This window comes from Gastrolobium bilobum, unplaced genomic scaffold, assembly GCF_033153095.1.
Source record: "Gastrolobium bilobum isolate Gb01-03AN ecotype WA unplaced genomic scaffold, APGP_CSIRO_Gbil_v1 utg12474, whole genome shotgun sequence".
Lineage (NCBI taxonomy): Eukaryota > Viridiplantae > Streptophyta > Magnoliopsida > Fabales > Fabaceae > Gastrolobium > Gastrolobium bilobum.
This window is the reverse complement of record NW_026895756.1, coordinates 21,013-47,915: the sequence shown is the minus strand read 5'-3', so window position 1 is coordinate 47,915 and position 26,903 is coordinate 21,013. Positions and strand designations below refer to the sequence as shown.

The 26,903-nt window shown below is 36.6% G+C and overlaps 2 protein-coding genes across 3 annotated transcripts; one reads left to right on the top strand and one right to left on the bottom strand.

Annotated features, from left to right (window-relative positions):
* Positions 1–613: 613 nt before the first annotated feature.
* On the bottom strand, positions 614–11,555 carry LOC133295651 (polypyrimidine tract-binding protein homolog 3-like). Of its 2 annotated transcripts, none has more exons than XM_061494492.1 (15): positions 11,438–11,555; positions 10,779–10,845; positions 8,804–8,875; positions 8,617–8,693; positions 8,359–8,437; positions 7,933–8,056; positions 7,484–7,548; positions 7,335–7,384; positions 7,146–7,187; positions 6,992–7,043; positions 6,812–6,869; positions 6,703–6,716; positions 5,820–5,927; positions 5,588–5,731; positions 614–1,541 (listed from the first exon to the last, which is right to left on the bottom strand). In XM_061494492.1, the coding sequence occupies exons 2-15, from the start codon at positions 10,833–10,835 to the stop codon at positions 1,152–1,154; spliced, it is 1,332 nt and encodes a 443-aa protein (XP_061350476.1). In that variant the 5' UTR covers positions 10,836–10,845; positions 11,438–11,555; the 3' UTR covers positions 614–1,151. The 2 variants fall into 2 exon arrangements, with proteins under 2 accessions (XP_061350476.1, XP_061350477.1); XM_061494493.1 differs by lacking the exon at positions 11,438–11,555 and adding an exon at positions 8,958–9,007 and having other exon boundaries at positions 10,779–10,844.
* A 3,049-nt stretch (positions 11,556–14,604) lies between these two features.
* Positions 14,605–26,395, top strand: LOC133295655 (uncharacterized). The gene is made up of 6 exons (XM_061494499.1): positions 14,605–14,770; positions 14,992–15,141; positions 15,265–15,473; positions 15,582–15,708; positions 25,512–25,850; positions 26,142–26,395. The coding sequence occupies exons 1-6, from the start codon at positions 14,605–14,607 to the stop codon at positions 26,393–26,395; spliced, it is 1,245 nt and encodes a 414-aa protein (XP_061350483.1).
* The last annotated feature ends 508 nt before the right edge of the window (positions 26,396–26,903 follow it).

The following is a 26,903-nucleotide window of genomic DNA, read 5'->3' as shown; positions in this document are numbered from 1 at the left end:
GAAAAAAAATATTATAATTTGTCAAAATTTAAAGATGATTGTGAAACAAGTCAAAGTTGTTAGAAAGTTGATAACTAGTAAACTTTTTAGCAAACTTCGAACAATATTGTATAGACTTAAATAGGAACCATAATCAGAAGAAGAAGAAAATTATAATTTGTTAAAATTTAAAGATGATTGTAAAACAAGTCAAAGTGACACGAATAACTCATGAATTCAAGAATCAATAACAATGTTAACTCATTGTCCCAATAGAATTTTGCTCTGTAGTATTTCCCATAGAATAATGCTTCTAGCATGTCAGATCTAAAATTTTGAAGACTATATCAGGGTATATATAATTAAGTACGAAATTCACTTACATAAAAAGTAAGTCTTTCAGATGCACCATTAAAACCTTTAAACCTAGGCATACATACCATTAATCACGATAGACAATGCCTATGCAAGAATTCTTGCAACAGGGACACAGCCCTTAAGGGCTCGTACTTTCCTTTCTTTCATTGGAGGTTGAGCTTCCTGTTTATAGACACAGGAGACCGAGTGGAAAATGGGAATCTCAGAGTAGAAGAAATCATGAACATGTTCTCAATCCATTACATGCAAGGAAGAAAGATATATGTAGCTAGATGAGAGTTACTAATCACCATCGACATCACATTTTTATCCCAAACTAGTTAGCGAGAGTACAGAGAGACCAATAATAAACCAAAAACAAATATTTAGCTTCTTGTTTAGTGGGACAAGAAAATTTTGATATGGATTGAGAATACAACAGAGAGGCCTACTACTTAGCCTGAATTACAAAAACATATACAACAATTATAAAACCACAAGCCAATCCCTCAACTCTGAAAAAGGTAGTCATTTTCCCCTTTCAGTTCTTCAAGACTTTCATCTATCTGCAATCATAAATCTTGCCCCACAACATTATGTTAGCAACCTAAAGATCTAGTAGAGGCAACCGTGATGAGAAGACAAAAATGATTGAAAGAGAAAACGTCAAGAGCAGTTTTTATAAGTAAACTAGCAAGCAAAGAGACACCATTACAAGACAATGAAGATGGCATTATCTGCATAAATATTTTCCTTCCCAGATTTAGAATTCCTTGTCCCTAAAGACTGCTTTCCCTTAAGTCCTTACCAAAGCCTCAAATATTTTGCAACTGCGAAAAGGAGATGCGGATAACTGAGCCAGAAAGTGAGCTTGCATGCTTGCACACAAGGGCTTCAGTAGCCTGCTCCTCAGTCTCAAACTGAACAAGAGCCTGCTTTTTACCATTCATCTCAAAGACCTTGCTGTTGACAATGGTTCCATGCTCCTCCAAGAGGCTTACAATCTCCTCTTCAGTGATGTCTTGTGGGAGGGTGGACAAGTGAATCATCTTGGTCGGTGAGCAGCAATACCGATAGTTTTTAGCAGCATTACGATTGAATCGATTGAGATTTGAATTCACGTACTCATGTGTATCAGCACCTTGGGTTATGTTTGGATGCTTTGAGAAGTTGACCTCCAATCGCTTCCCAAACAACATGGCTCCCTGTATTTCAAATTGAAATGATTTTAGTGACCAGCTTAACACTAGAGCAGAAGAAACACACATTAATTTGCAGGCCACAATGATAATAAAGGTAGAATAAATATATCAAAGAAACCCAAATACTTTTTAGATGACTAATGGATCCAACACGGATACTGTGTAATGTGCACTCTCACATCATCTCAATGCAAAGCAATCCAGTCTTAATGAAACTATTCTCCATTTTCTACTTTCTCAAATTATAATGTTTAATTTATTCAATATTTGATTGCATTCGAAAATATTAGCTAATTGACTAGAAGCCTTGACACAATAGACTTGGTGTGGTCACCGTGACCCAAAGATTACATGTTCGATTCATGGAATCAGACTCTTGCAAATGGAATACTATCTAATATAGACCCACACAACAGATTTAGTGGACCGTGCACATAGCAAGAGCTTTATAACATCAGCTTGTCTTTTTTTAAAGAACAAAAAAATATTAGCTAATTAGATATTACAACCATAGTTTTTATCAACCACGTGTTTAATGCCACCATCTCAAAAATATGGATCAATAGCAGTCATTTGAAAGAATCGATATTGCATGCCAAAAAACACCAGTAAAATCAATAATGAACCTAGAAAAAGTCATGCACACATTTTTAGCAGTAAATGACTTTTGAATAAAAAGTAGAGATAAAAATATCATCTCACTCTATAGGACAGAATTAATTTAAAGGATTCCTAGAATAAAGTACAAGATTTTCTACACTCCCTCTCAAGGTGGGATGTATAGATTGATCATTCCCAACTTGCATATCAAATCTTCAAAGGTTAGTTTGTGTCAGATTTTGGTAAGAATATACTCTACGGTGGGAATAACTGTTATACACACACTTCCATCATCCAATTTTTCCTTGATGAGATGGTGGTCAACTTTCACGTGCTTTGTTCTATTATGATGAAAAGGATTATGAGAAATATTGACTGCTTCGTTGTTATCCCAATACAGCCTTATTTGTAGAGAATAGGAGATCATCAATTCATCAAGAAGCCTTCATAAGCATATTCCCTCACAAACACCATGAGCTAATCCTCGAAATTCTGCTTCAGCACTACTCCTAGCAGCCACTATTTGCTTCTTACTTCTCTTGGTTACCAAGTTTCCCCACACTATTTGTTAGGACCCATTTGCAAGGAGGTACGAAACTTGGAGTCCCACATTGATTGTATGAGCAACTAATGTGGGGTTTATAAGGCCTTGGGCACTCCCACCCTTTGAGATAGCTTTTGGGGTGGTGCATCCCAAGGTTCGTATCAAATGATATCAGAGCCTTCTACTATGTCTCCCGGTTGCAATTGAACGGCGCGGGTGGTGACGCCAGCATTGCAGTGTTCGCCCGAGGCTAGTAAAAGACTAGCGCAAAGCCAGCCCGCGTGGGCGCCGGAACTGCGGAGCGTGGTGGAATGTTAAGACCCATTTGTAAGGTATGGGACTTGGAGTCCCACATTGATATGGGCAACTAATGTGGACTTGGACTCCCACCCTTTGAGCTAGCTTTTGGGGTGGTGCATCCCAAGGTTCTTATCACTATCCTTCGATAAACCTGTCCAATTTGCATCAGTTTAGATTTCAACCATACTTTACTCCCCCTTTTTGAAGTACAATCCCCTACCTAGCGTGCTCTTAAGATACCTTAAGACCCTATAGATTGCATCAAGAAGCTTCTTCTTAAGCGAATGCATAAATTGCTTGACCAAACTAACTATAAAAGCAATCCACCTCTTACCTATCTTTAATGCCTAAGTCAACATTAGGCTCCATGGGTGTCTCGGTTGGCTTACATCTCAGCTGACAAGAGAACGGGGAAGGACATTGGCTTTGCTGTATTAGAGGAGAAACTCTCAATAGATGAAGATAGAGCGTTTGATGATGCTTGCTGGAAGCTTCCCCTCCTGGACATTGAGCTGATTTCTTTTACTTCTTTTCATCTCATTTCTAAGTTGTACTAGTTGTACTTGACTTTGGAGACAATGCTGCTACTTTTAGTATCTTGCTTTGTAGTTATGAGCAAAGCTTTTTGTGATTATATGGATAAAGTACCCATTGTTGTAGCACTATCCTGGATGCTTTTGTCAATAATTTCAATTTGTTTAATATTGTTCTTATTGAAAAGCTTTGCATATTTACAGGGCATATATAAGCAAGGTTAAGTGGTTTTGATTTGTTGGAAAGTAATTGAATCTAGACTGATATTGAGAAGTGCGAGTTGGTTGGGTTGTTCAGGACTTAATTTAGAGGCTTTTTAGCACATCTTTTTTTAAGCTAAAAGCTATTTTTAAGCTAAAGTTAAAAACAAAAAAGAGCTTAAAAAATAAAGCTAAAAACTGATTGGTTATTATATAAAGTTGTTCTGATGGTTTTGAAGAAGGAAAAATAAAATAATTTGTTATCAGGATGGATTATTAGGGTAATGGATAAAATTTATAAATACAAGTTTAAAATAAGGGTAAAACTATAAAATAAATATTACGACTCCAAAAAGCTGGCATACATATTAAAAAAAAGTTCCTCTTAGGAGCTTTTAGCTTTTTTTTCATTATAACAAAAAAGCTCTTTATGATAAGAGCTTTTATAAAATTATGTTTGGTTAAGCTTCGGCTTTTAAGGAGAAGAGAAGCTAAAAATAAGACATGCCAAATAGGCACTTAGTAAATCACAGGAATGGATTTACCTCACATAACCTATTGGAAGCAGCACTTGAATTGCTTTTTCGCTTTCACTTTTTCATAGGAATATGCTAAAATTAGAATCGGAAATATTAAATGTAAGTTTGTTGGAAAAACTTGCAACTCTTAGCGTTCTGGTTACTGGTTGATGTTGATGTTGATTTAGCAATAGCTATAGCATTTCTGGCAGCATTTGCACTAATGGGAAAATTGATGCCCAAACCCTTCATTCTTTGATTTCTTCATCAACTTTGGTCATTTAGTGCTTATTTTTACTGGTTTACACCTTCACGCAACGCTTCCAACCATCCATTAATATATTTGTTTTACATTCTTCAAGCAACCACTAGCGAGATGATTTCATTGGACATACTTTGTTAATTTTCTCTGTGGGATACTGGGATAGTACTCTTACTCATCATACATTAGTTATTGATAACAAGTTTTGGTTGTTATTTACACGCAACACAACAAAATGCCATCAGAACTAGCAAGGAAAAACAAAAGACAGAAAGTATAGAAAAAGTCGGCAACAGGAGAAGATGAAAGGAAGGCAGAGCAGAATTAGAATAACAGCCCATCAGGCACAGGGGATAGAAGAATCTGGCAGAAAATTGAGAAACCAAACATGAAAGAAAGCACCACAAACAACAAGGAAAAAGCACCAAACCAGCCTCTGAAAACCCTGCACCAACATCAAACATCGCTGAAAAACTGCCAGCAAACACAGATCAGGCCAGAAACTTCCCTAGACGCCAGCACTCAGGCCTTATTGAGGCCTCCCACATTCACCAGATCCAACCATTGAAGAAACCCACACGCACTTAGGAAGCACAACCCAGGGTGTCGGGTGATTAGCCACCACGGGAAGCATCCCCACACGTAAGGGCTGCTGCCATCGGGAAAGAGGAGGGGTGGAGCACAAAGAGAAAGGTAGGAAAAAGTGATGGTTTTCTCCAAAAGTTTTTTTTTTTTTTTCAGCAGCAGAAAGGACATAGCTTCTTCACTATTAGGATAAAGACCGAATTTGATTTCAAAGGTAATCAAAAGAGAGAATATACAAATAGTTCTATGAACTCAAGACTGCAAAAAGAACAAGCCCTTCAAAGTAGATGACACCAGTACTTAGGTGAAGTACAAGTACTACTTGTACAAGCCCAAGCCCAAAAACAGTAAGACTAATAACCCTAATATCTTCTAACGTAAATAACAAATACACTGATTATCTCCAGGTACAACTATAACAGACAACAATAACTTCTCACATTAGTAAAGATACCACGAGATCAAGTCTAAAGATTCATAATCAGCAAGGTATACATGAAACAAACCTTCAGAAAGTGTACTGCCAATTCAGCTTGGAAACCATCTCCCATCTGGATAAGTGCATGATCTGGTTTATTTCGGAGAAGTTTAATTCTGACAATGTTCCCATAAATGGAGAACAAGTTGAATAGTTTATCCTCATCTATTCTCTGAAATGAACAAATTTCAAGCCAAATATTCAAAAAAAGGTAAAGTACTTTCTAGCAGAAGGCAGAAATTTCAAGTCAACATACTTACATCGGGATCGAGATTTGCAACTAGAACTGTACACCTGTCATTTGTTCCAGTTATTCCAGGAGGTAAACCTCCCCCAAAGGCAGCTGCAATTGCTGCAGCATTGGCCATCTATAATTCAAAACAAATTAATAAGTATGAGTTAGGATTAGCTTATTTTGTATTCAAAATTGCTTATAATCAATATCTTACTAAAAAACCACTCTCCGTTAAACCCGACTGGCGAGCGTGGGGTGGAGGAAATCCTTGTACGCAGTCTTACCCTTGCATAATTGCAAAGAGGCTGTTTTCTAGATTCGAACTCATGACCTTTCAGTCATAAAAGAACAGTTTTACCACTGTTCCGGTTCGCCCCCTTTTAATCAATATCTTACTAAGAAAAAAAATTTGAGCTAAACAAAACATGCACTAAATATAAATGAAGAAAAGAAGGTTCACTTACATGCATATGAACAGTCATATTATAAACAAAAAAGTCATAGTAGTAATGGGTTCATAATATAATGTCATCTATCACAAAATGGAAAAAAACTCCCGCACACTTCACAAAGGAAAAAGCCCAGCAAATTCCTCCCTCTCCCAATCAAAACCTTAATTTGAATAAAAACAAAAACCAAATAAAACATAAAGCCAGATCATGAATTTATTTTGCTAAAGATAGGCAAACTCAAATTCTGACAGTTAGTCGGCTACAATAAGGAAAACATCGTATTTAGCACATTCAGAATTTTGAAAGAATTAAAAATTAAATAAAAGAGACACAAACCATTAGACATCTCAAATGCTACTTTTCATAAAATGCAAACCGATAAAAAGTTCCTCATATATTCAACTGTGCATTAACAACCGCTATTGGAGAGTTCAACTTAGCTTGAAAAGTACCCACCTGTGAGAATCCAACTGTAAAAAGAAAATGAAAAATATTAGTACATTATAAATTAGCACACTAAGACAAATTAAGCAAACCAACCAAAGCAATTTAAAATATTTCACACCTGCTCTGGCTCCAGAACCTTGAACCCCATACATGTTTCCTGCATCACCATATCCAGACTATTTCATAGAAGATGAAGGATGAAAGAAACAAAAAAAAAAGCATTAGAATGGACTTGACAAAGATCAACAAGAAGATTTGGTTCATAAATAGTTAAAGTAAAGAATCACACAGAACATACTTGTGAAGATCGGCCTTTCTGCTCTGTAGGCAAATTTGGGTTTGTGAAATCCCTGTGGAACGTGAGGAATAAACTCAGCAACAATGAATATGATGTTAAAAAAGGGATTGAGAAGTGAAAAAAGAAAAAAAGAAAAAAGAACTGACTGAATCACCTTGAACGATCATTGTTGTAGTTCACTTGTAGTTCATCAAGGCTGCAATCAACATGAATTAATGTCCAAGAATAAACGAAAAGACACAAAGATGGAGGGATACAAAATGGGCCAGCACAGTAGCATAGCATAAGTCTCTAAATCACGAAAACATTATTTGATGAAATTGCAGTAATAAATTTAACCTACTTTGAGAACTGAATGTCTAGCTGACAGCAACCATCATAAATATTGCGTCCCTATAAATTTCCAGAAGTACGATCATCATTTCAGAAAAACAATATCAAAATTAACAATCAAAGTAGAACCCTAAGCTACACGTAATGTAAAACAACAACCTGAAGTGTACTTCTGGCAGTAACAGCACTTTGACAGGATTGATACTGGATGAGAGCCTGAAAGCCTACACAATTTTTCAAACACAGGATGAAACAAATAGTAGAACACACACACACACTAAACATGCATAAATCAAATATAACAATAATCTTCATCCATAAAAATAAATGCAGTGGCACCTCCTCATATCTAATCATATGAAGTTGTATATTGTGCTGACAAAAAAGTGAAGCATTCCATGACACAGTAAAAACAAGAAACATAATTCCATTAATAATTCTATCATCTTCCTATTTATCTAAAAATAGAACGAAAAATATTTTTATATTTCAAAATAAATGATTGCCTGAACCAAATATGCCCACAATTCATCCAGTTAAAGCCCCAAATACAAAAGATTAATAGGAAAAGAAAGAAAGAGAAAGGAAGAAAACTGAGAGAATCTGACCAGCTGACTTCTGAAAGGTTACAATCTTTTCCACATATCCATGGGGAGAAAACACTTGTTGTAGTACATCCACTGTTATAGGATACAGCATGTGATGAACCGTAACTAAAAGAATTCGATTTGGCTGTGCATCCAGAGAGTCGCCAACAGTAGACAGCATAGAGAAGGAGAAGAGATAGAGAGAAAGGAGAATAAATAGAGAAGTTCATGATAAAGAGACAGAAAATACAGAACATAACAATTTACACTAAACCCATTACAATTGAAAGTCTAAGAACTAAGATAATAATATAAATGTTATAGGGGGAAACATCATATAAAAAATAAAAAGTACAAATTCCAAAAAAAAAAGGGCTGATCAATTCTCTGTTTTTCCAAAATCTACAAGTTGAGGAATATATTTTCCAATTAAAAAAAAATGCTAACCTCATCTTCTCGTCCTTGACTTTGATCCATTGTAGTTAATTCTTGATGTGAGGAAAACTGGACATAAACATTTCTCCCCCTAGAATGAAACAGAAAAGATAATTACAAAAAGTAGAGTGATTTCTTAAAATCAATGGGAACGAATCATGCTTTCCAAATCTCTAACTAGCATGTCCAGGATTAAGTTATCAAATATTGTTCAAGGCAATAATATAAAGATTTAAAAAAGAAATGAACAATCTATTTATAGTTTTATACCTTATGCTTGGCTGAACATTTGCATAAAATTGTAAAGCATTAACTGCAGAAGGAATATCTTGCATTTGGAGAAGAGCCTACAAAGACAACAGATTGTACAAATAAAAGAAAACAATAAAATCATTCAGCCTTAAATTCTAAGAATCTAAGGAAAACAGAAAGTTTCATTTGAAGGCAAGAAGAAAACCTGATTTTTGGCACGTAACATCACAAGCTTTGTTATGACTCCAAAAGGCTGAAATAGCTGAAGCAAATCATTCTGCATCCAGAAGAGTTAAAATTTATAAATCATTGAAGAGAATTGAAAACTCGGAGCTTAATGTGAGACAGAATTGTTCAACCAGCTCATCTTTTGTGTTCAGCCCACATCTTCTTTAAGCAGAGCTCACACCTGACATATCAAGAGGGAATCTAATTTGACTTAAGCAAGCACCCAAGCACTTTTAACATTATTGGATTTTTAAGGACATTCTAAGTTAGATTTTCTAGTGCTGTAGACTGTCCATTAATGCTTCTTTTTTTTTTTTAGTTTCTCTTTCACTTTTTGAGAAAATTGCCCATCCTTTATCTTGTTTCATCAGTCCTTAACAAATTCTTTTTTCTTTGGGGGAAAGAGAAATGATTTGAAGGATGTAAAGTACAAATAATTGGAACAATAGCAATTGCAGATTGATTCCTCTTAAAGAATAAAAATGATTTGTTTGCATGTCAGCAGCAATTCTACAAATCAATGTACTGCAATAGAACACCATTGCCTCTCCCTCTCACCCCAAGAAAAAGAGCAAACAGGAAAACATAACAGTGCTGATTGTTTACGTTCAAATACTTTATGCCCCAAGGAATATGGCGACTAGAACTTGAAATAGCAATTCATCCTTTAGAAGATGTTACTATAAACCCTCTTATAGCCATAAATACATACGTACCCTTGTATTTTACTCCTGAAAGGCAATTTTAGACTTTGGATTGTTATGGTGTGTATTGTTATTAGTTCTTCTTATCTATTCTCCTACCAAAGATAGATTTTTTTTTCTTGACCTTACACCCAAAACTCCCTCGAAAGATTATTGTTTCATTTGGACTGTGGTACTCAACAGATCGACAAATATATCTTGTTGCAGACTCCAATCCCACAAAAAGCACTTAATTCATATATGAGAATTATTTACACAAATTCTGTAACCAATGCCATTTGCTTTTGCATTTCCCTAGTGTATTTCTGGAATATTTAGAAAATACTAAGTTTATCTTCAGAATTTAAAGAAACGGTCATAGATTTTCTTTGGGGGTAGTAGGAATGTTCTTCCATTTGATAAGATAGAAACCGGAGTTGCCCCAAAAAATTTATCATGTCTATACTCCAAAATATAGAGGAAATATATATATATATATATATAGAGAGAGAGAGAGAGGCAACCGTGCAGTAATATTAAACAACTTGTGAAACTGGCTATGCAAAGCTTTAACAATTATGTATATTTATTTTGTTACCAGAATTTTCCCTACTGACATGATCTTGCAGCTTCCTTTTATAAATATAGTCATTAATGTTGAAGAGAACAAGCAACTTTGAAGTTGTTGAATAGTACCTTCTATTTTAGGAAATAGATCCCATAATTTTAGGGATTATGTATCTGTAATTTATTAGCTTGATTTGATTAAATTTGGTTTGACTTGTAGGTTCTTTGTTTCCCTTTTTAGTGATTTTAAATCCTATGTATAATGAATAGGGCTGGTGCCATTTCCTTAAACCATTCAGAACTCTCTTGTAACAGAAGTTAATACTATCCATCTTTGTTTTATATGCCCGTTAAATAAGATGGAAGGTTCAGTGGGCAAGAAATAGTCTATATATAGAATCCAGATTAGTGCTAACTAAAACTGTTACAATCAATAACAGAAACAGAAAATATAGAACTAATTACAAGCCGGGTCTAAAAAATTTACATCCTTTCCCGGACAAGAGTAAATATCACAGAAATCACCATTCAGGCCATAACAGAGCTAAAGCAAGTGCAACTGAGACATGGTAAAGTCATGATCATTATACAAAAACAAATGACAAGTACAAACACACACACACACACAAATATATATATATATATATATATATATATATATATATATATATATAGAGAGAGAGAGAGAGAGAGAGAGTTTACTTCAGATATCTCATGCCCCACATTTCGGACGTGAATGACCTTGGAAGGTTCAGCCATTGCAAATTACCTATAGAAATAGATAAAAGAAAGAAAAAATCATGATCAACAGTCAATAGCTCTTTTTCTTTTTTCGTTTTCTTTCTAATTTAAGAGTAGCATCAATGATCAAACCCCAACAGTTCTCTACTCACATTTGGGCATGCATTACAATGTTCACATCTGAAGCTCAACAACACTCCCCTCCTTCCCACAAAAAAAAGAAAAGAAAAGAAAAGAAAAATAAAAAAGCTACATAATATTCATCAATTCCAATTTCTTTTCAAAACCCAATTCACATTATATCAAGATTTTAATGGATAAAATCGTGGGGCTTTCTCAACCCAAGTGCAAATCGCATAAAAAGTCAAACTTCATCTCTTACTCAACCAAACACAAGAAAGATTCAGATACCCAATTCAAGACCTGAATCTACGAGTGAGTAGAACAAAGAGTGGTAAACAGAAATTGTCACACGGCAAAAGGGCATCTCCTATTTCCAACAACGAGCACAAATATTTCATCGAAATCTTGGCATCTTAGCACACACTACAAATCGAACAAAATGGGGAAAAAACACTGAGAAGCAGATACAGAGAGAAAAAGAAAGAAAGAGAACTTGCCTTAAGAAAGGGACTGAGAGACAGGAAGAGGAGAGAGAGAGAATATAGAGTTACGCAGAGGTGCTTCACATGATGTTGTGATTTTATTGCCCTATATACACATTAGACATTATTTAGCCCAAATCTAGGAACTGGCTAAAAAGTATTCTAATTTTTAATTTCTCAATTATTTTTTATACATCTAAGTAAAAGTAATTTCTATAAATTTTTAATAATATATATTATTCCTAAGCATTGTTTCGTAGTAATTCCAAACTTTATACTTTATAGGTTATATTATTATACAGACACGAGAAGATGGGAATTTAAAGAGTCTCAAGATGACATGGGTAGCAATAAGGTAACTAATTAATGATATGGAAAGGCATGGTTTTATGTTTTTAAATTAAAATATATATAAGTTGAGATTATTTCATTTATTTTAATTTTTGAAAAACACTGGAAAAACTCCAATATCACGTAAAGATCAAATATATACAAATCTACTGCCTCGTCCCTCAAATTTAAAAAGGTTTGATTGGGGTAAACTGTAATTCTGGGTTTCCTAGTATCCCTAGGGTTTTCTTTACGTTCTTATCATGCAACCGTCAACTTCTCGAGATCTAACATCGGAGGAGGTGGACAACCTTCAAAGAAGTAACAAAAAGTACAAGGGCGATGGTTCCTTCTCAAATAATATTTCGAGGGTTCCTAAAGATGAAACTTGGATGGATGGTCAGTCAAGTTTCAAGGAGATCCTTATGAGAAGTAATGGAGAACGGAGATCGGAGACCGATTCGGAAGAGGAGGATGATGCTGAGATGCTGCTGCAGGATGGGGCTGTAGATGAACGAAAAAAGGCTCTATCTTTGGAGGATGTCACTTTGGAGTTTCGCAAGGATGGTTCTCCGAACTTCAAGCTTTCGGACAGTTTCAAAAAGACAGCTTGGAAGCCATGGAAGAAATCGTTGATTGTCAAACTGCTAGGGAAAAAACTTTCAATAAATTTCATGAAGAAACACTTGGAGAATATGTGGGAAAGAGATGGGAAAATTCATGTTACAGACATTGAGAATGATTTTTTCTTAGTCAGGTTTGAAGCAAAAAAAAATATGAATTTTGTTTTAGCTGCTGGGCCATGGTTAATTTTTGATCATTATTCGTTCATCAGATCATGGGAGCCCGATTTTCAAGCGTTTAGCTCCCCCATTAGTAAGATCACTGCTTGGGTCCGTCTACCTGGGTTTCCTGTGGAATATATTAATACTCCCTTGATGCAGAGTGTTGGTAATTGGTTGGGGAAGTTCATTCGACTGGATGCAGCATCAACCAACCTGGCCAGGGGAAAATTTGCCAGGATTTGCGTAGAACTGGATATTAGCCAGCCACTAAAGTCTGTTTATTATGTAGAGGGAAGGTATAAGCAGGTGGAGTATAAAGGTCTTCATTTAATATGTTACAAGTGTGGGAAATATGGGCATAGAACAGAGCTTTTCCCCAATGCTCCAAAGGAACCTGTGACTGTGACCAATGGAGAGGTGTCTTTGAATAATACAATTCTGGATAGTATATGCAGCATGCTGGCATTCCTGTGGAGACTAATCAACCTAATTTCGGTCCTTGGATGGTAGTTTCGAGGAAAAAAACGGAAAACATGTGGAAAGGAAGTCCGATAATAGCATACAAAGAAGTAATGAAGAGAAGAATATTAAAATAGTTGTTGTAGCAAATAAACCTGAGACTACGGAAGAGGACCACAATACTGGTAAGTTGAGCACAGATAGGCTTGGGGGGGACAATCTACATGGGGTTCGTGATCTAGCCAAGAGTCCAGGTAAAGATAGGTAACATGGTGTTAATGAACGAGTTCAACTAATAGAGACTGAAACTGCTTTCAAGTTGGTGGGAGATGGTGTCGGGGATGCAATTATGGAGGTAAAGTCTACTCCAAAGGATACCATAGGAAGTTCTAAGAAGATACAGCACAGTATTAATAACAATTTGGGCTCGATTGATAATCCGTGTCATGAGAGTTCTGTTATGATGTATACTGATAATGTTGGGAACGAGAGTACGTTGGATGAATCTGCGAAGGTTCAGAAAATTTGTAGGGATCCATCCCTTAGTGTGATTGTGTTATCTTAAGATCCTAAGCCTCTGGATCCCAAGCCTAGTAAGACAGCTTCAGTTTCTAGCAGAAGTAAAGCATCATCTGGTCAGCGAGGAGCAGGGAAGTCTTTTTCCAGTAAATTGTCGCAGGTGCAATCCCACTCTGTAAAAATTCAAAAATCTTGTTGAAGTCTTTGCTATCTTGGAATTGTAGGGGTGCGGCCAAATCTAATTTGGGTCAAACTCTTAAAATGATAGTGGATAAACATGCCATTTGCATGGTGGTGCTAATGGAGACTCGGACCAGTAGCGTTAAGAGTAAAAGTTTGATGAAGAAACTTAGATTTGATCAGATTTTAGTTGAGGAAGCGGTGGGTTTTCCTGGTGGGATTTGGGCTATATGGGACTCCAACTGTGTTACGGTGCAAAGAATTTCCCAATCATCCTAGTTGTGGCATATAAAGGTTCTAATGAATAATTCTAGTGAATTTTTATGCACTGCTGTTTATGCTAGCCCCCGTGAAGTTGAAAGACATGTGATGTGGGATGATATTTCTCATATTAGTAACTCCATTAATGTTCCTTGGCTTATGTTAGGTGACTTCAATGAGATTAGAAGTAGTAATGAAAAGAAAGGAGGATTCTATCCTGATAGTGCAAGATGTAATCGGTTTTCTGATTTTCTTAATAGATGTCATGTGGAAGACTTAAACACTTCTGGTCCTCATTTTACTTGGCAGGGTCCAAAGTGGAATCATTTGGATAGAGTTTACAAAAAGCTTGATCGAGTTTGTGCGAATCAGAGATGGAGATTGTGTTTTGAGGAGGCTGAAGTTTGCGTGTTTCCCAGGATACTTTCGGATCATAGTCCTTTACTTGTGAATTTTTCTTCAAAATTTAAAGTGTGGCAGAAGAGGCCATTCCGCTTTATAGCTTCTTAGCTGGAGCATCCAAGTTTCGATGAGCTGATGCAAGAGAAATGGAATAAAAGAGAGGAGTTTGTGTCTATGATCAATCAATTTGTTCCTCATCTCCAACGGTGGAATAAAGAAGTTTTTGGTAACATCAATATGAGAAAGATGGATTTAACCCATAGAATTCAAGACGTTCAGAATTATAGATTTGCTAACGATTCTTCTCGGCTGCAAGATCTAGAACGTTATCTGCAAATGGAGTTAAATGTGACTTTGGATCAAGAAGAGTCTCTCTGGTTTCAAAAATCTCGTCATAACTGGATCGTGGATGGTGATAAGAACACTAAATTTTATCATTTGAAGACAGTGGTCCGCAGAAGTTGTAATAAAATAAATAGCCTGAGTAATGATACTAATTGTTGGCTTGAGGATCCCTCCCAGCTTAGGAATCATGTCTGTAGTTACTATAAAAGTCTGTTTACTGAAGAATCCCACAACCGTAAATGGTTAACATCTCCAAATTGTTGGTCAAATATTCCGTCTGATTTTAAGGAAAGATTGATCAAGTTCCTGGGTTGGAGGAAATTTCCAAAATTTCGTGTGAAATGGGGTCTTTTAAGGCTCCTGGTGATGATGGTTTTCCAACTATATTCTTTCAGCGGCAGTGGCCTTTCTTAAGGACTCAAATTTGTGATGTTATCAGTAAGATTTGGAGTAAGCCGGAGCTTGTTGCTGAGATTAATTCAACTCTTCTGGTCTTGATCCCGAAAACAAATTCTCCTAAGTTTATCTCTTAGTTTCGGCCGATCTCTTTATGCACTGTAGTTTACAAGATTTTGTCCAAGATCATTGTTGATAGGCTCAAACCAGTTATGGAGCTCATTATATCTCCTTTCCTGGTGATTTTTGTTCCGAATAGACAAATTCAGGATAATATTATTATTGTCCAGGAATTAATTCACTATATGCATAAGATGAAAGGGAGAAAAACTTTTATGGCTATCAAAATTGATTTGATCAAGGCTTATGACAGAGTTAGTTGGGATTTTTTGCATAGAACTTTAGAGGAAATTTCGCTTCATGTGCACACTGTCAACCTCATTATGAGCTGTGTTAAATCTTCCAAAATTAATGTTTTATAGAATGGTGGTAAAACTGAAGATTTCACTCTTTCTAGGGGTATCCGTCAAGGAGATCCCTTATCTCCATATCTATTTGTAATGGCCATAGAGAAGTTGACCTATATTATAAATACTGCTGTTAGTGGTGGTATCTTGAAACCTATGTATAACACCTCGTAATTCTAAATCAAATATTAAAATATTAAATGAGAATTAAAAGGAATAATTAGTGAAAATCTTGAAAAATAGGCCAAAATACAAAGAAATGGCAAAACGGTAATTAACCAACACGCAACCCTAGGCAGATAAAAATTGAGTAGAAGGTCTCAGATGATAAAAATAATCCTGGAAATGGATTCAGAACAAAAAAATCGAGTGGATAGGCAAGTTTCGAAAATTTTGATGAATAGTGATTTTTCCGGTGTAAAATATTGCGGTATAATTGTACGGATAAGCGTGAAAATATAATCAATATTTTTAGAAAGTAAAAATATGACGTGGACGAGAAAAATACGTAGGTTATGAATTAGTGATTTAAATTAGGTGATTGATTAAAGTTAAATCGCATGTGGGACCTATCTCACTTAAGTGGACCTTGCCACTTGGACAACACCACAAATGTGATTTTTCTCTCTCCTCCTTCCTCCTCCAAACCATGCTTGCCTTCCATGGAATGGGAGATTTGCTTCCAAAATTTCTTTTCCTCATAACTCCTTCAATACACCTCTGAATCAAGAAAAGTTTGTGAGCAAAGTTGTTGAAAATCATCATCCGAAAACAACCCACAGATTAGTTTCCCTTGAAACCCTCTCATTTTTTAGAAAAGGGCCAAAACCAGCCACGAAAATTGGAGGGATTTTTGTGATTTTGGAGTTGTGTGTTCAAGTCATTGCTTGGAGATCACTTGGAGGGGTCCTAGGCCAAGCTTGTGAGTATATTTCAACACCTCTCATGGATTAATTTGATGATTTATTTTCATGAACCCTAAAGAGGGCTTGGTTGATTGATGTGTTTAGAGAGCTTAAATGGAAAATGTTTGTACATGAATCTGTCTTAGAATGATCTGTAGTTTCCATAAATGCAATAAAAATTATTGATGAAAAATGTGAAATTTTAACTTAGAAAAATTTTAGGATGTCAAGACTGAGTTTTGAAAATGTGTTAGGATTGGATTAATGTGTTAGGATTGGATTGACGAGTTGTGGCGTGATTGCAGGTTGATATAATGGGATTGTATGATGTGTGAAGTGGTTAAATTGGATTGAAAATCTCTTGGAATTGCCTTGGTGCAATTCGGCCATGTAGAGGAAAAAGTAGGGAAATTGTGTTGAAAAATTATTTGAATGATGTGTTGTGTAATTAAATGGAAATTAGATGGGTTGTGTGGTGGTTGGAAAGTTAGAAAATCAACGAAAAAATAATTGGTAGTGTTTAGTGTTAAATTGTACATAGAGCAAAATATTAAGCAAAACGACGTTTAAAAGACGTAAAGTGAAAAACGGCACTTGATATGGTCTTTCGGTAACCTAAGGATGCCTAAGAAAATGATAAAGAAAAGTTAGAAAAATAAAATACAAAATTGCACCTTAATGGCCGAACCTACATGGTGTATGCGAGGATTTTTGACGTTTTCGTAATTTGATAGAATTGTCGTGTATTGATTGTTCGTACATGGTTGTTGTAGGTTGTCGTACGTTGAGTTGAATCCCAAACCATGAGTCGGTGGATTACCATTGGTCTTGGACAAGTGGGATTGAGGTAAGTGATTGGAACAATGCTTGAATAATTGTTAACTTGCATATGTTCGTATGAGTTTTAAGTGATTGGGAATGTCCTCTATGTAGGCATTTCATTTGAGTAACGAGCTCAGAGAATACACTACTTTGGAGCTAAGTGGAGAGGCTTATTAAGGTAACCTCTTGGTACTGGGGCTTGATCCCCTTGTGTGTTTCACCATGCTTGTTGAGGGTGATGGTAGGAAATGTATGTAAGTAATGTAGAACAGCATGATCATGCATATAGTATGTATGTTGGTACATAGGTACCGAGTCTCTGGCCAGTAGACAGTTTGCCTTCGGGCATTTTGGACTTCCACTGGATAGGTCTCCAAGAGGGAGTTCCAGTTGACCTAGGGTCGTGGTGTGTGATCCGGATAGGAGCACACTAGGAAGTCTCGGGTGTATACGGATGGGAGGGGTACCTTGGTTGGATGTTCTTGGAACACGCCTTGGATGAGACCCGTAGGCTTATATGCCAAGCCATTAGGCAGGGCGTTGCGTGGTATTGGTAGCTACCATTCCAGCTTCGTCGTAATTTATATTCCTATGATCCCCAGTTTCTCTAAATCCCTTGCTTTATCCTGTTTTTTAATATGTTGTTTTATATTATTTATATGCATCGAAGTGAGCCATTGGGCAGAGTATTCTCCAGAACCTCTGGGTTACTGAGATATATTCGTATATCTCACCCCGTCTTGGGGGCATTATTTCAGGAGGTAGCAGTGGCACAGGAGCGGCGGGCAAGAACCGTAGGATGAGTCGTGGGAGGACTTTATGCTTTTGCATTTTGATGGTTATTGGGCCTAGACTAGATTTAGGGCATGAACATGGTATTTATTTATAGGATGAGTTTATGTTCATATTTGTTCATGCTATTTTGCCTAAGTCTAGATACAAGTATTTTATAGCATTTGGAGATTTATGAATTAGGTTGTAATTGGATAATTGTAAAGATTGTATTTGGACCTTGTGTAATTTGAAGCATGTGTAATACGATGAAAGGGCAATAGGCCTATTTTAAGATTATGATTATATGTATGTTTAGAAAATGCATGTAAATAGACATTGGTGATTGAAATAAGTTAAGGAAAAATAAGGTGAGCAATTGAAAGTTTGAAATGGCCTTGAAGGCCGATGCATGCAAGAGGGAAAAACAAAATTTTTCTTTGCGGAACATACATGCACATCAAGATCATGCTTTAGGAAAGCATGATGTTACCTTGTTCGTGAAATCACCAGATGATCAAGGCAGGTCTGAAGGGTTCCGACCCTCTAATGTTGATCCACACCACCCACTCGTCTAGGTGCAAGAACTCCTTCTTGTGAAGCCACCAGATGATCACCACAAAGAGGCTTGCTGGGCGCTCTATGTGTGAAGATGGAGGCTAGGTGAAAGTGTTTGAAAGAGTGAAGCTCTCAATGTGAAAGCTTCACAAGTGGCGTAGGAGAAAGGAGAGAATAGGCTAGGCTTTTCAGAAAAACCCTTGGAGGAACAACTTATCACATAGGCGCATAAGATGAGAGTATTTAAAATAAAATACCGATCAGATTTTTTAGGCGCCAGATTGGAGAGAGAGAAGTGGAGCTGTTTAATTTCAAAAATTGCTAACAGGCTCCTGGAATATTCTCTTGAGAATTGGTTCAAAACCTATTCAAAATTCTGATCAGAAATCTTCATAAGATCAGCTATATGGTGCGCCCCATATAGCCCAAAAAGGTGACCAGATACATCTGAGTAGTTGCATTCAAATTTGAATCAACTCACTCAGATTTTCTCCCAACTGACTGAATCTTCTGAAGCTGATTTTGATGAGCAAATCTTGCTCACCAACAGCCCAAATCAGCGCCATATATAGCCTTGGATTATGTCCAAAAGATTCTCTCATGATACTAGTGATTTGTTCCAACAAGATCTCATCTTATCCTTTTGTTATGAAACAACCATTCATAGGCAATTCTAATTCGAATTCAAATATTTGAATTCAAACATTCAAACATTCAAATTCAAATGTTCAAACATTCAAAATTCAAATTCAAATTCAAAGTTCAAATTTCAAAATTCAAAATTCAAATTTCAAAATTCGAATTCAAAATTCAAATTCAAAATTCAAAATTCAAAATTCAAATTTCAAATTTTAAATTCAAATTTTGAAATTCCAATTCAAAATTCGAAATTTCAAAATTCAAATTTCGAATTCCAAAATTCAAAATTTAAATGTTTGATAATTAATTTAACTAATTAAATTAATTAGTAATGTCTTGGACTATCCAAGCCCATTACAATGATCCATGCGCCCTCCACCCCTTTAGGTGGAGTTCCAAACAACTTCTTTGGCTAATAATTATTATTAGGCCCTATATCTTTAATGCTAGAGCATCTAGACAATTAGGTGTTTGTGTGTGACCCATTAGGTCCAACTTAGCCACTGACATAAATGGGCTTGGGCCCAATAAGCCCACAACCCATCTAATGACAACACAGAGCACTAGCAATGCTTTGTTGCCCCAGAACTAGTTAGATTAATGATTTGATCATCCTATTAAACATATTTGGTTGCCGTATGTTTGTCCCTTCGTCTCGGTTACCTTCCCATAAAACCTAGGGTAAGGAAACGCATCAACCCTTGCAGTTTAGGGTTAGCTTTATATGAAATAAGGAGTCTTCAATTTACTGACTCTAAAGGCGGATCATCTTATGATCTCTTTTACTATGCATAAATTACCGAGTCACTGTAAATGTCATCCTGATTTCTCCGGTTTAAGGATAACCTAATCTCTCACAGAGATTTGACGAATTCCTTCAGCTTATCACCTTAGCCCTGTGCCCTATCAGGATAAGCCCAAGAGCATACCTAGGAGTCTCCATGTTTCAGGCAGACGAGGTATACAGTCAAAGCATGCCTTCTAGAACACAGTCTAAGTGATAACTTTTGGTCTAAGGAAAGACATACCCAAATATGAAGAGACTACTCTAATGATACTATCTGTGAGATTTCCTCATAGAGTCTCTTTGTGGGTCCGTTCAGTGCGAGCTACACCCTTATAGATCCACCCACGACTTTAGCTAAGACATCTCCATATCTGTAGCACATGAGGTCTATACCTTGTATCCATATACAAGTAGATAAGTCGTGCTAGTCTTACCCGAGATTACTGACCCCATTCTCAGTATCTCTAGACTAGGAACATAAAATTAGGAATAAACATCTGGTATTCTTGAATCCTCATGATTGTGATCTCATCACAGATACTCAAGAGATACCTATTTTATTCCACGGGGTTTATCAAGTTATTCATAATATATTAACATTAATATCGAGACGGAATTATGAGACAAGATAAAGAGTGCTTTTATTTATTCGCAACAATATTAAAAAGGTCTACATCTCTGTACTTATTTAATCATAAGATTATCTCTAGGACACCCAAATACTAACAGCAATATGGTATGAATTGTGTAATAACTATAAACTGAGTTGGGTTGTAAGTGCCCCAAGGCATTGTTGGTCCTTGTGTGTGCCACCCATTGGTTATTAGGTACATTTGAGGTATTAGAAAGAAAAATATGACATGAACAAGAAAAATACGTAGGTCATGAATTTGTGGTTGAAATTAGATGATTGATTAAAGTTAAAATGCGTGTGGGACCCGCCTGTGACTTAAGTGAGTCAAACTCACCTTTTCTTCACACTTTCTCTCTCCTCCCCTCCTTCTTCTTCACGGTGACAGCCCCTCCATCCCCTTTATTGTGCAAAAATTTGATTTCATCATAACTTAGTCGTTTCTCCACCGAATCCATCGATTCTTGTCTTGAAATTCAATGGAAATCATCATCCGAACCCGTTCCACCGATTAGTTTCCCTTGAAACCCTCTCTTTGGTGAGTTATTGCCCATTTACAGCTGCGAATTTTTGGAGAAATTTGAGGTTCATGGAGTCATTTGAGCTTCCATTGTTTGGAGGAGTCTTGGGGTAGCATCAAGCCTTGGTTGTGAGTATATTTCCATCCCATTTACATGGTTTGATTGTAGTTTATTTTCATGAACCCTACACCTTGATTTCGTGATTGGTGATGTTAGAGAGCTCAATTGGAAAATGTGTATTAGATGATAATGTCTTAGAATGATGTGTGAGAGCTAGAAATGCCATGAAAATTATTGATGAAAATTATGAAAATTTAACTTAGAAATTTTGAGGAATGTCATGACTTTGTGTTTTGGAATTTTGTTGGGAATTAATTAATGAGTTGTTGTATGATTATATGATGATATAATGTGGTTGTGTGAGGTGTGGAGTGATTAAAAGTGAATGGAAATCCTAGAATTGCCCTAGGTTACAACTTGGCCTTTAAAGGAAAATTAAGGAATTGATGTTGAAAAATGAATTGGATGATGATTTGTGTAGTTATATAGTGCTTAGATGGGTTGTGTTGTGGTTGGAAAGTGTTTGAATCAATGGGAAAAAATGAATTGTGTTTAGAGACCTAAATGAGCCTAAAGTGAAATATTTCGCAAAACGATGCGTAAATGTCATAAAACGGAAAAACGACGATTGAACTAGCCTCTAAGCAACCTAAGGAAGTGTTATAAAATGAGAAAGAAAATTTAGAAAAATAAATCCCCAAATAACACCTATATGGCCGAACCTCCAAGGAGAAAAGGGGGGATTTTGCGATTTTCGCGTTCTGATGTAATCCGACGCGAAAATGACGAACCAGCACTTGAATTGGCCTATTGACAACCTAATGAGGCGTAACAAAATGAGAAAGAAAATTTAGAAAAATAAATCTCAAATTTACACTTGAATGGCCGAACCATCAAGGGAGGATGGAGAGGATTTTTGTGATTTTGCATTTTGATGTTATTTGACGCGTACTGATGGATGTACGTAATTGTATAGGTTGCCGTACGTTGACTTGAATTCCGAATCTTGATTCAGTGAGTTGCCATTGGTCTTGGACCAAGTGGATTGAGGTAAGTAATTGGTGCAATGCATGTGTAATTGTAAAGTAGCATGTATTGTTTGAATTGTGAGTGATTAGGAATGTCCTCTGTGTAGGCATTCTGCTGTGTACCAAGTGGAGGGATAAGCTGCTGCGGAGCTTGTGGAAACAATATTTCAGGTAACCTCTTGGTACTGGGGCTTGTTCCCCTTTTCTGTTCCACCTTGCCAGTTGATGGCAACGGTATGAAGTGTGTATGAGTAGTATAGAACACATGAGCATGCATGCATTATTACAATGGGTACTTATGTACCGAGTCTCTGGCTAGTAGACAGTTTTATTAGCCTTCGGGCATTTTCGGACTTCCGCTGGATAGGTCTCCAGGAGGGAGTTCCAGTTGACTGCGTGTCATGGTGTGTGATCCGGGTAGGAGCACACTAGGAATGTCTTTGGCGTTTTGGTTGGTTTGGGCATCATGGTTGTGGTTTCTGTGAACACACCTTGGATGATACCCATAGGCTTATATATGCCCAGGGCGTACGTGGAATTGGGGTTACCATCCCGTATCGTCGTAGTTTGTTTCTTTATATTCCTCATTTCTCTAAATCCCTTGCTATATCCCATTTTCAAAGTGGTTGTTTTATTCTATTGATATGCATCAAAGTGAACTATTGGGTGGAGTTTTCTCCAGAACCTCTTGGTTACTGAGATATATTCGTATATCTCACCCTGTCTCGGGGAATTTATTTCAGGATGTACCTGTAGCGTTGGAGCAGCGGGTAAGAGGCCCGCAGGGTGATAGAGGAACATTTTCAGTATTTGGCATATTGTTCATGTTGGCATGCCTAGGTCTAGCAGTTTGTATCATTTAAATTTATGTCTAAATTTGTAATTGGTGTTGTAATATTGTAAAAGGCAATTTGAAGTAAAGTCGTAAGTTGTAATATTTAAGTGTATGTTGTAAATGTAATAGAGGCATGATGTAAAAGATGGAAGGATTTTAGGCCTATGTTAGAGTTATGATTACATGATTATATTGTGAAACTACATGTGAATGGGACCTATGTGATTGAAACAAGAAATATAATGTGAGCTCTATTGTATAAACTGTGTAATAACTATAAACTGGATTGGGTTGTAAGTGCCCCAAGGCGTTGTTGGTCCTTGTGTGTGCCACCCATTGGATTATTACTGTATTATCATGTGTTTATTAGGTACATTTGAGGTTTAAATGATCGTTTACAATTTTGGGATTATTGGAAAAACAAAGGAAACTCTGGCAAAATTTCTGTAGAATTGGCAGATTTTAGGCGAACTTCGGGAGAGCATATATCCCTCCATAGAGGTCCAATAGGGACGTGCCATACGCCATTTTGAAGGTTGAGATATCCCCTATCTTGTGTAAAATTTTTAGGAAAAACTGGGTTGATCTTCAGCCTGAAAAAATAGAGAAACATGGACTGCTCATGTGCCCCTGCACCTGAGGCAGATTCTGGACCGGATTTGGGAAATTAATTCCCGCTTCTTTTCTCAGTCAAATTAAGCGTGCAATATATAAAAATGAAGTTTTAGATGTCTAGTATGTAGGATAAAAATTTGAGAGCAAATGGTTGAATAGATCGAGTGCAGTAAATCGAGAAAGGTGAGTGGTTCGGAGCTGTTTTTGGGGTTGTTTGGCTATTTGCTGATCCAACTTCAAACGGCGATAACAGGAGCAAATGAGCTCCGAATTGAGCATATGATAGCTTGTAGAAAAGAGAATTAAGTAAGACAAAGATATAATCTGTGAAGCAGGTTTGGTTGAGATCGTTTTGGTCGCAGAAAAATTAAGAGTGAAACATGTCCGAATAGGTAAAAACGTAAAGTTTGGGAATTGGCTAAGTGGGTTTATGGGAACCCCTTAGTCACTTATAATAAGTAAAGTAAGTTATACAAATAGTTTAAATAAGTCTTCCGCAAGATTTTACGGTTACGGTCACAGCTTTTAATTATTACGCCTTTTTATGTTTTAAATGCTCGCGTAATAATCGGAAAAAGTTTATTCGCATTTTTATAAATGAATTGCTGTGATTGTAACTGCGCTTAATATCATATTAATGTTAACAATACCGGTACGTAACGGGCTGTTACACCCCAAGGCATTGTTGGTCCTTGTGTGTGCCACCCATTGGTTGTTAGGTACATTTGAGGTATTAGAAAGCATTTGCAAACTTGGGAATTTTTGTAAAAACAAAGGAAACTCTGACGAATTTTCTGTAGAATTGGCAGAATTTAGGCGAACTTCGGGAGAACATATCTCCCTCCACAGAGGTCCGATAGGAACGTATCATACGTCATTTTAAAGCTTGAGATGTCCTCTACATTTTGTTAAAATTTGATAACTTTCTGGGTTACATGCAGCCCTGTAGAAGCCTATGAACACGGACTGTCCAGAACGCACCTGTGCAGGGGCTGTTTCTGGCAGTTTTTGGGAAATTAATTCCCGCTTCGTTTCTCAGTCAAATTAAGTGTATGATATGTCAAATTGAAAGTTGAGGTGTCTAGTTAGTTGTATAAAAATTTGATAGCAATTGGTAGATTGGATTTTGTGCAGTAATTCGTGGAGTGAAGGATGTTTGGAGCTGTTTTGGGGTTGATTGGCAGTTTTGCTTGTCCAACTTCAAACGGTGATATCCGGAGAAAACGAGATCGAAATGACTCATGTGATGGCTCATTGGAAAGGTATTTAAGTAAGAAAAAAATATAGCTAAAGATGAAGGACTGGTTTTGTGCGGTGTGTCCGCAGAAAAATAATAACCGAACCATGTTCGGAAGGGTAGAAAACGTAAAAGTGAGAATTATGCTAAGTGGGTTTATGGGAACCCCTTAGTGACTTGTAATAAGTAAAATAAGTTAAAAAAGTAGTTTAATTAAGTATTCCGCAAAGAGTTTACAGTTATGGTCATAACTTTTAATTATTACGCTTTTTATTGTTTTAAATGCTTGTGTAATAACGAAAAAAGTTTACTCGCATTTTTATAAATGAATTGTTGTGATTGTAACTGCGCTTAATATCTTAATTAATGTTAACAATACCGGTGTACAACGGGCTGTTACACTATCAGGGTTGGTAATGATGGTCCTCAAATCTCACATCTAGCATTTGCAGATGATTTGATTATTTTCATGGAGGCTAAGGAGGAGTAACTCGATGTCCTTTTAAAATGTCTGTCTTTATTTGAAGAAATTTCAGGTGAAAAATTGAGTGTTGAAAAAACTAGTGTTTTCTTTTCAAGAAATATGCCAGAGGATATGCATCAAAGGATTTCTGAGAAAAGTGGCTTTAAATATGTGAAGATTGTGGGTAGATATCTGGGGACTATGATGCAACATGGTAGGGTCTCAAAAAATTCTTACTCAGGAATTGTTGATAAGATTAGAGCGAAACTTAATGCGTGGAATCAACAAAGTTTGTCGCAAGCTGGTAGGATCACCTTGGCTCAATATGTCATGTCTGTTGTTCCTTACTTTCAGATGCAAAGTTGCAAGATTCCTTCTTCAATTTGTTTAGAGATTGAGAAAGTTCAAAGAGGTTTCATCTAGGGTGATAGGGAGGATCATAGGAAGCATCATTTGATTAGCTGGAATACTATTACTCTTCCTAAAATGTATGGTGGTCTTGGATTTAAGAAGTTGGAGATTATGAATGATTCTTTTCTTGCCAAACTAGTTTGGAATTATGTGAATAAACCTAACCATCTTTGGTCTCGGGTTCTCCACGCTAAGTATGGTGCTTGTAGAAACCGTGGTGGCCCTTTTGTAGCGCGGGGTGGTGATTCCAATCTTTGGCAGAATATTTTCTGAATTTGGTATATTATGGAAGATTGGCTTATTTGGGAAGTTGGGGATGGTAAGAGTATTAGTTTCTGGTATGATAGATGGTTTCCTCAAGCTTCTAGGCTCCAGGAGTGTGCCACGAGGAGTATTTCCTCAAGGGAAGCAGACGTGAAGGTGGCGGGTATGGTTAAGCATAATGGTGAGTGGGATTTGGCTTCTATGTCTGAGTTCCTTCCAGCTGATATTGTCGACAGTTTCCGTAGTGTGCTTCCTCCTTCTGACGCTGATGGCTCGGACTAGAAAGTTTGGAACCTGCATGGCTCGAATTTCTTTTCGGTGAAAGCAGTTTATGATATGTTAACAAGCCATCATAGAAGTGAAGATGTTGATAATTCTAAGTGGTCTTTACTATGGAAGTGGAAGGGTCCTCAAAAGATTAAAATTCTAATGTGGAAAATTTTGCATGGGAGACTTCTTACAAAGTGCAGAATTGCAGCCTGGGGTAATGGTGATGATGTGTGCTCTGTGTGTAATGTGGAGAGGGAATCAGTCCTTCATGCTCTTAGGGACTGTCGAGAAGTGAAACCTTTGTGGTCTTATTTTATGCCTAGCTCGCAGTATGATGAGTTCTTTTCTGGTAGTTTGGAGCAGTGGCTTTTATTGAACATTTCAAATTAGAATTATAGTAGATTTCGTGAGAATTGGATCACTTTATTTTTCATTTTGTGTTGGAAAATTTGGATTGGAGAAATGATGTTACTCATGGGGCCAATGTTTTTTCAATCAGTATGAAAGTTCTTCTGGTGCA

What these genes read in the sequence shown, in the direction of transcription:
- LOC133295651 (XM_061494492.1), bottom strand. Translation starts at nt 10,835, where the DNA reads ATGGCTGAACCTTCCAAGGTCATTCACGTCCGAAATGTGGGGCATGAG. An exon ending in AACCTTTCAGAAGTCAGCTG is followed by an intron (nt 7,549 to 7,932) that starts GTCAGATTCTCT and finishes AAAATTGTGTAG; the next exon opens with GCTTTCAGGCTCTCATCCAG. An exon ending in CTGCCAGAAGTACACTTCAG is followed by an intron (nt 7,385 to 7,483) that starts GTTGTTGTTTTA and finishes GGAAATTTATAG; the next exon opens with GGACGCAATATTTATGATGG.
- LOC133295655 (XM_061494499.1), top strand. Translation starts at nt 14,605, where the DNA reads ATGGATTTAACCCATAGAATTCAAGACGTTCAGAATTATAGATTTGCT. An exon ending in TGATCAAGGCTTATGACAGA is followed by an intron (nt 15,474 to 15,581) that starts GTTAGTTGGGAT and finishes AATGTTTTATAG; the next exon opens with AATGGTGGTAAAACTGAAGA. An exon ending in GATTGAGAAAGTTCAAAGAG is followed by an intron (nt 25,851 to 26,141) that starts GTTTCATCTAGG and finishes ATATTATGGAAG; the next exon opens with ATTGGCTTATTTGGGAAGTT.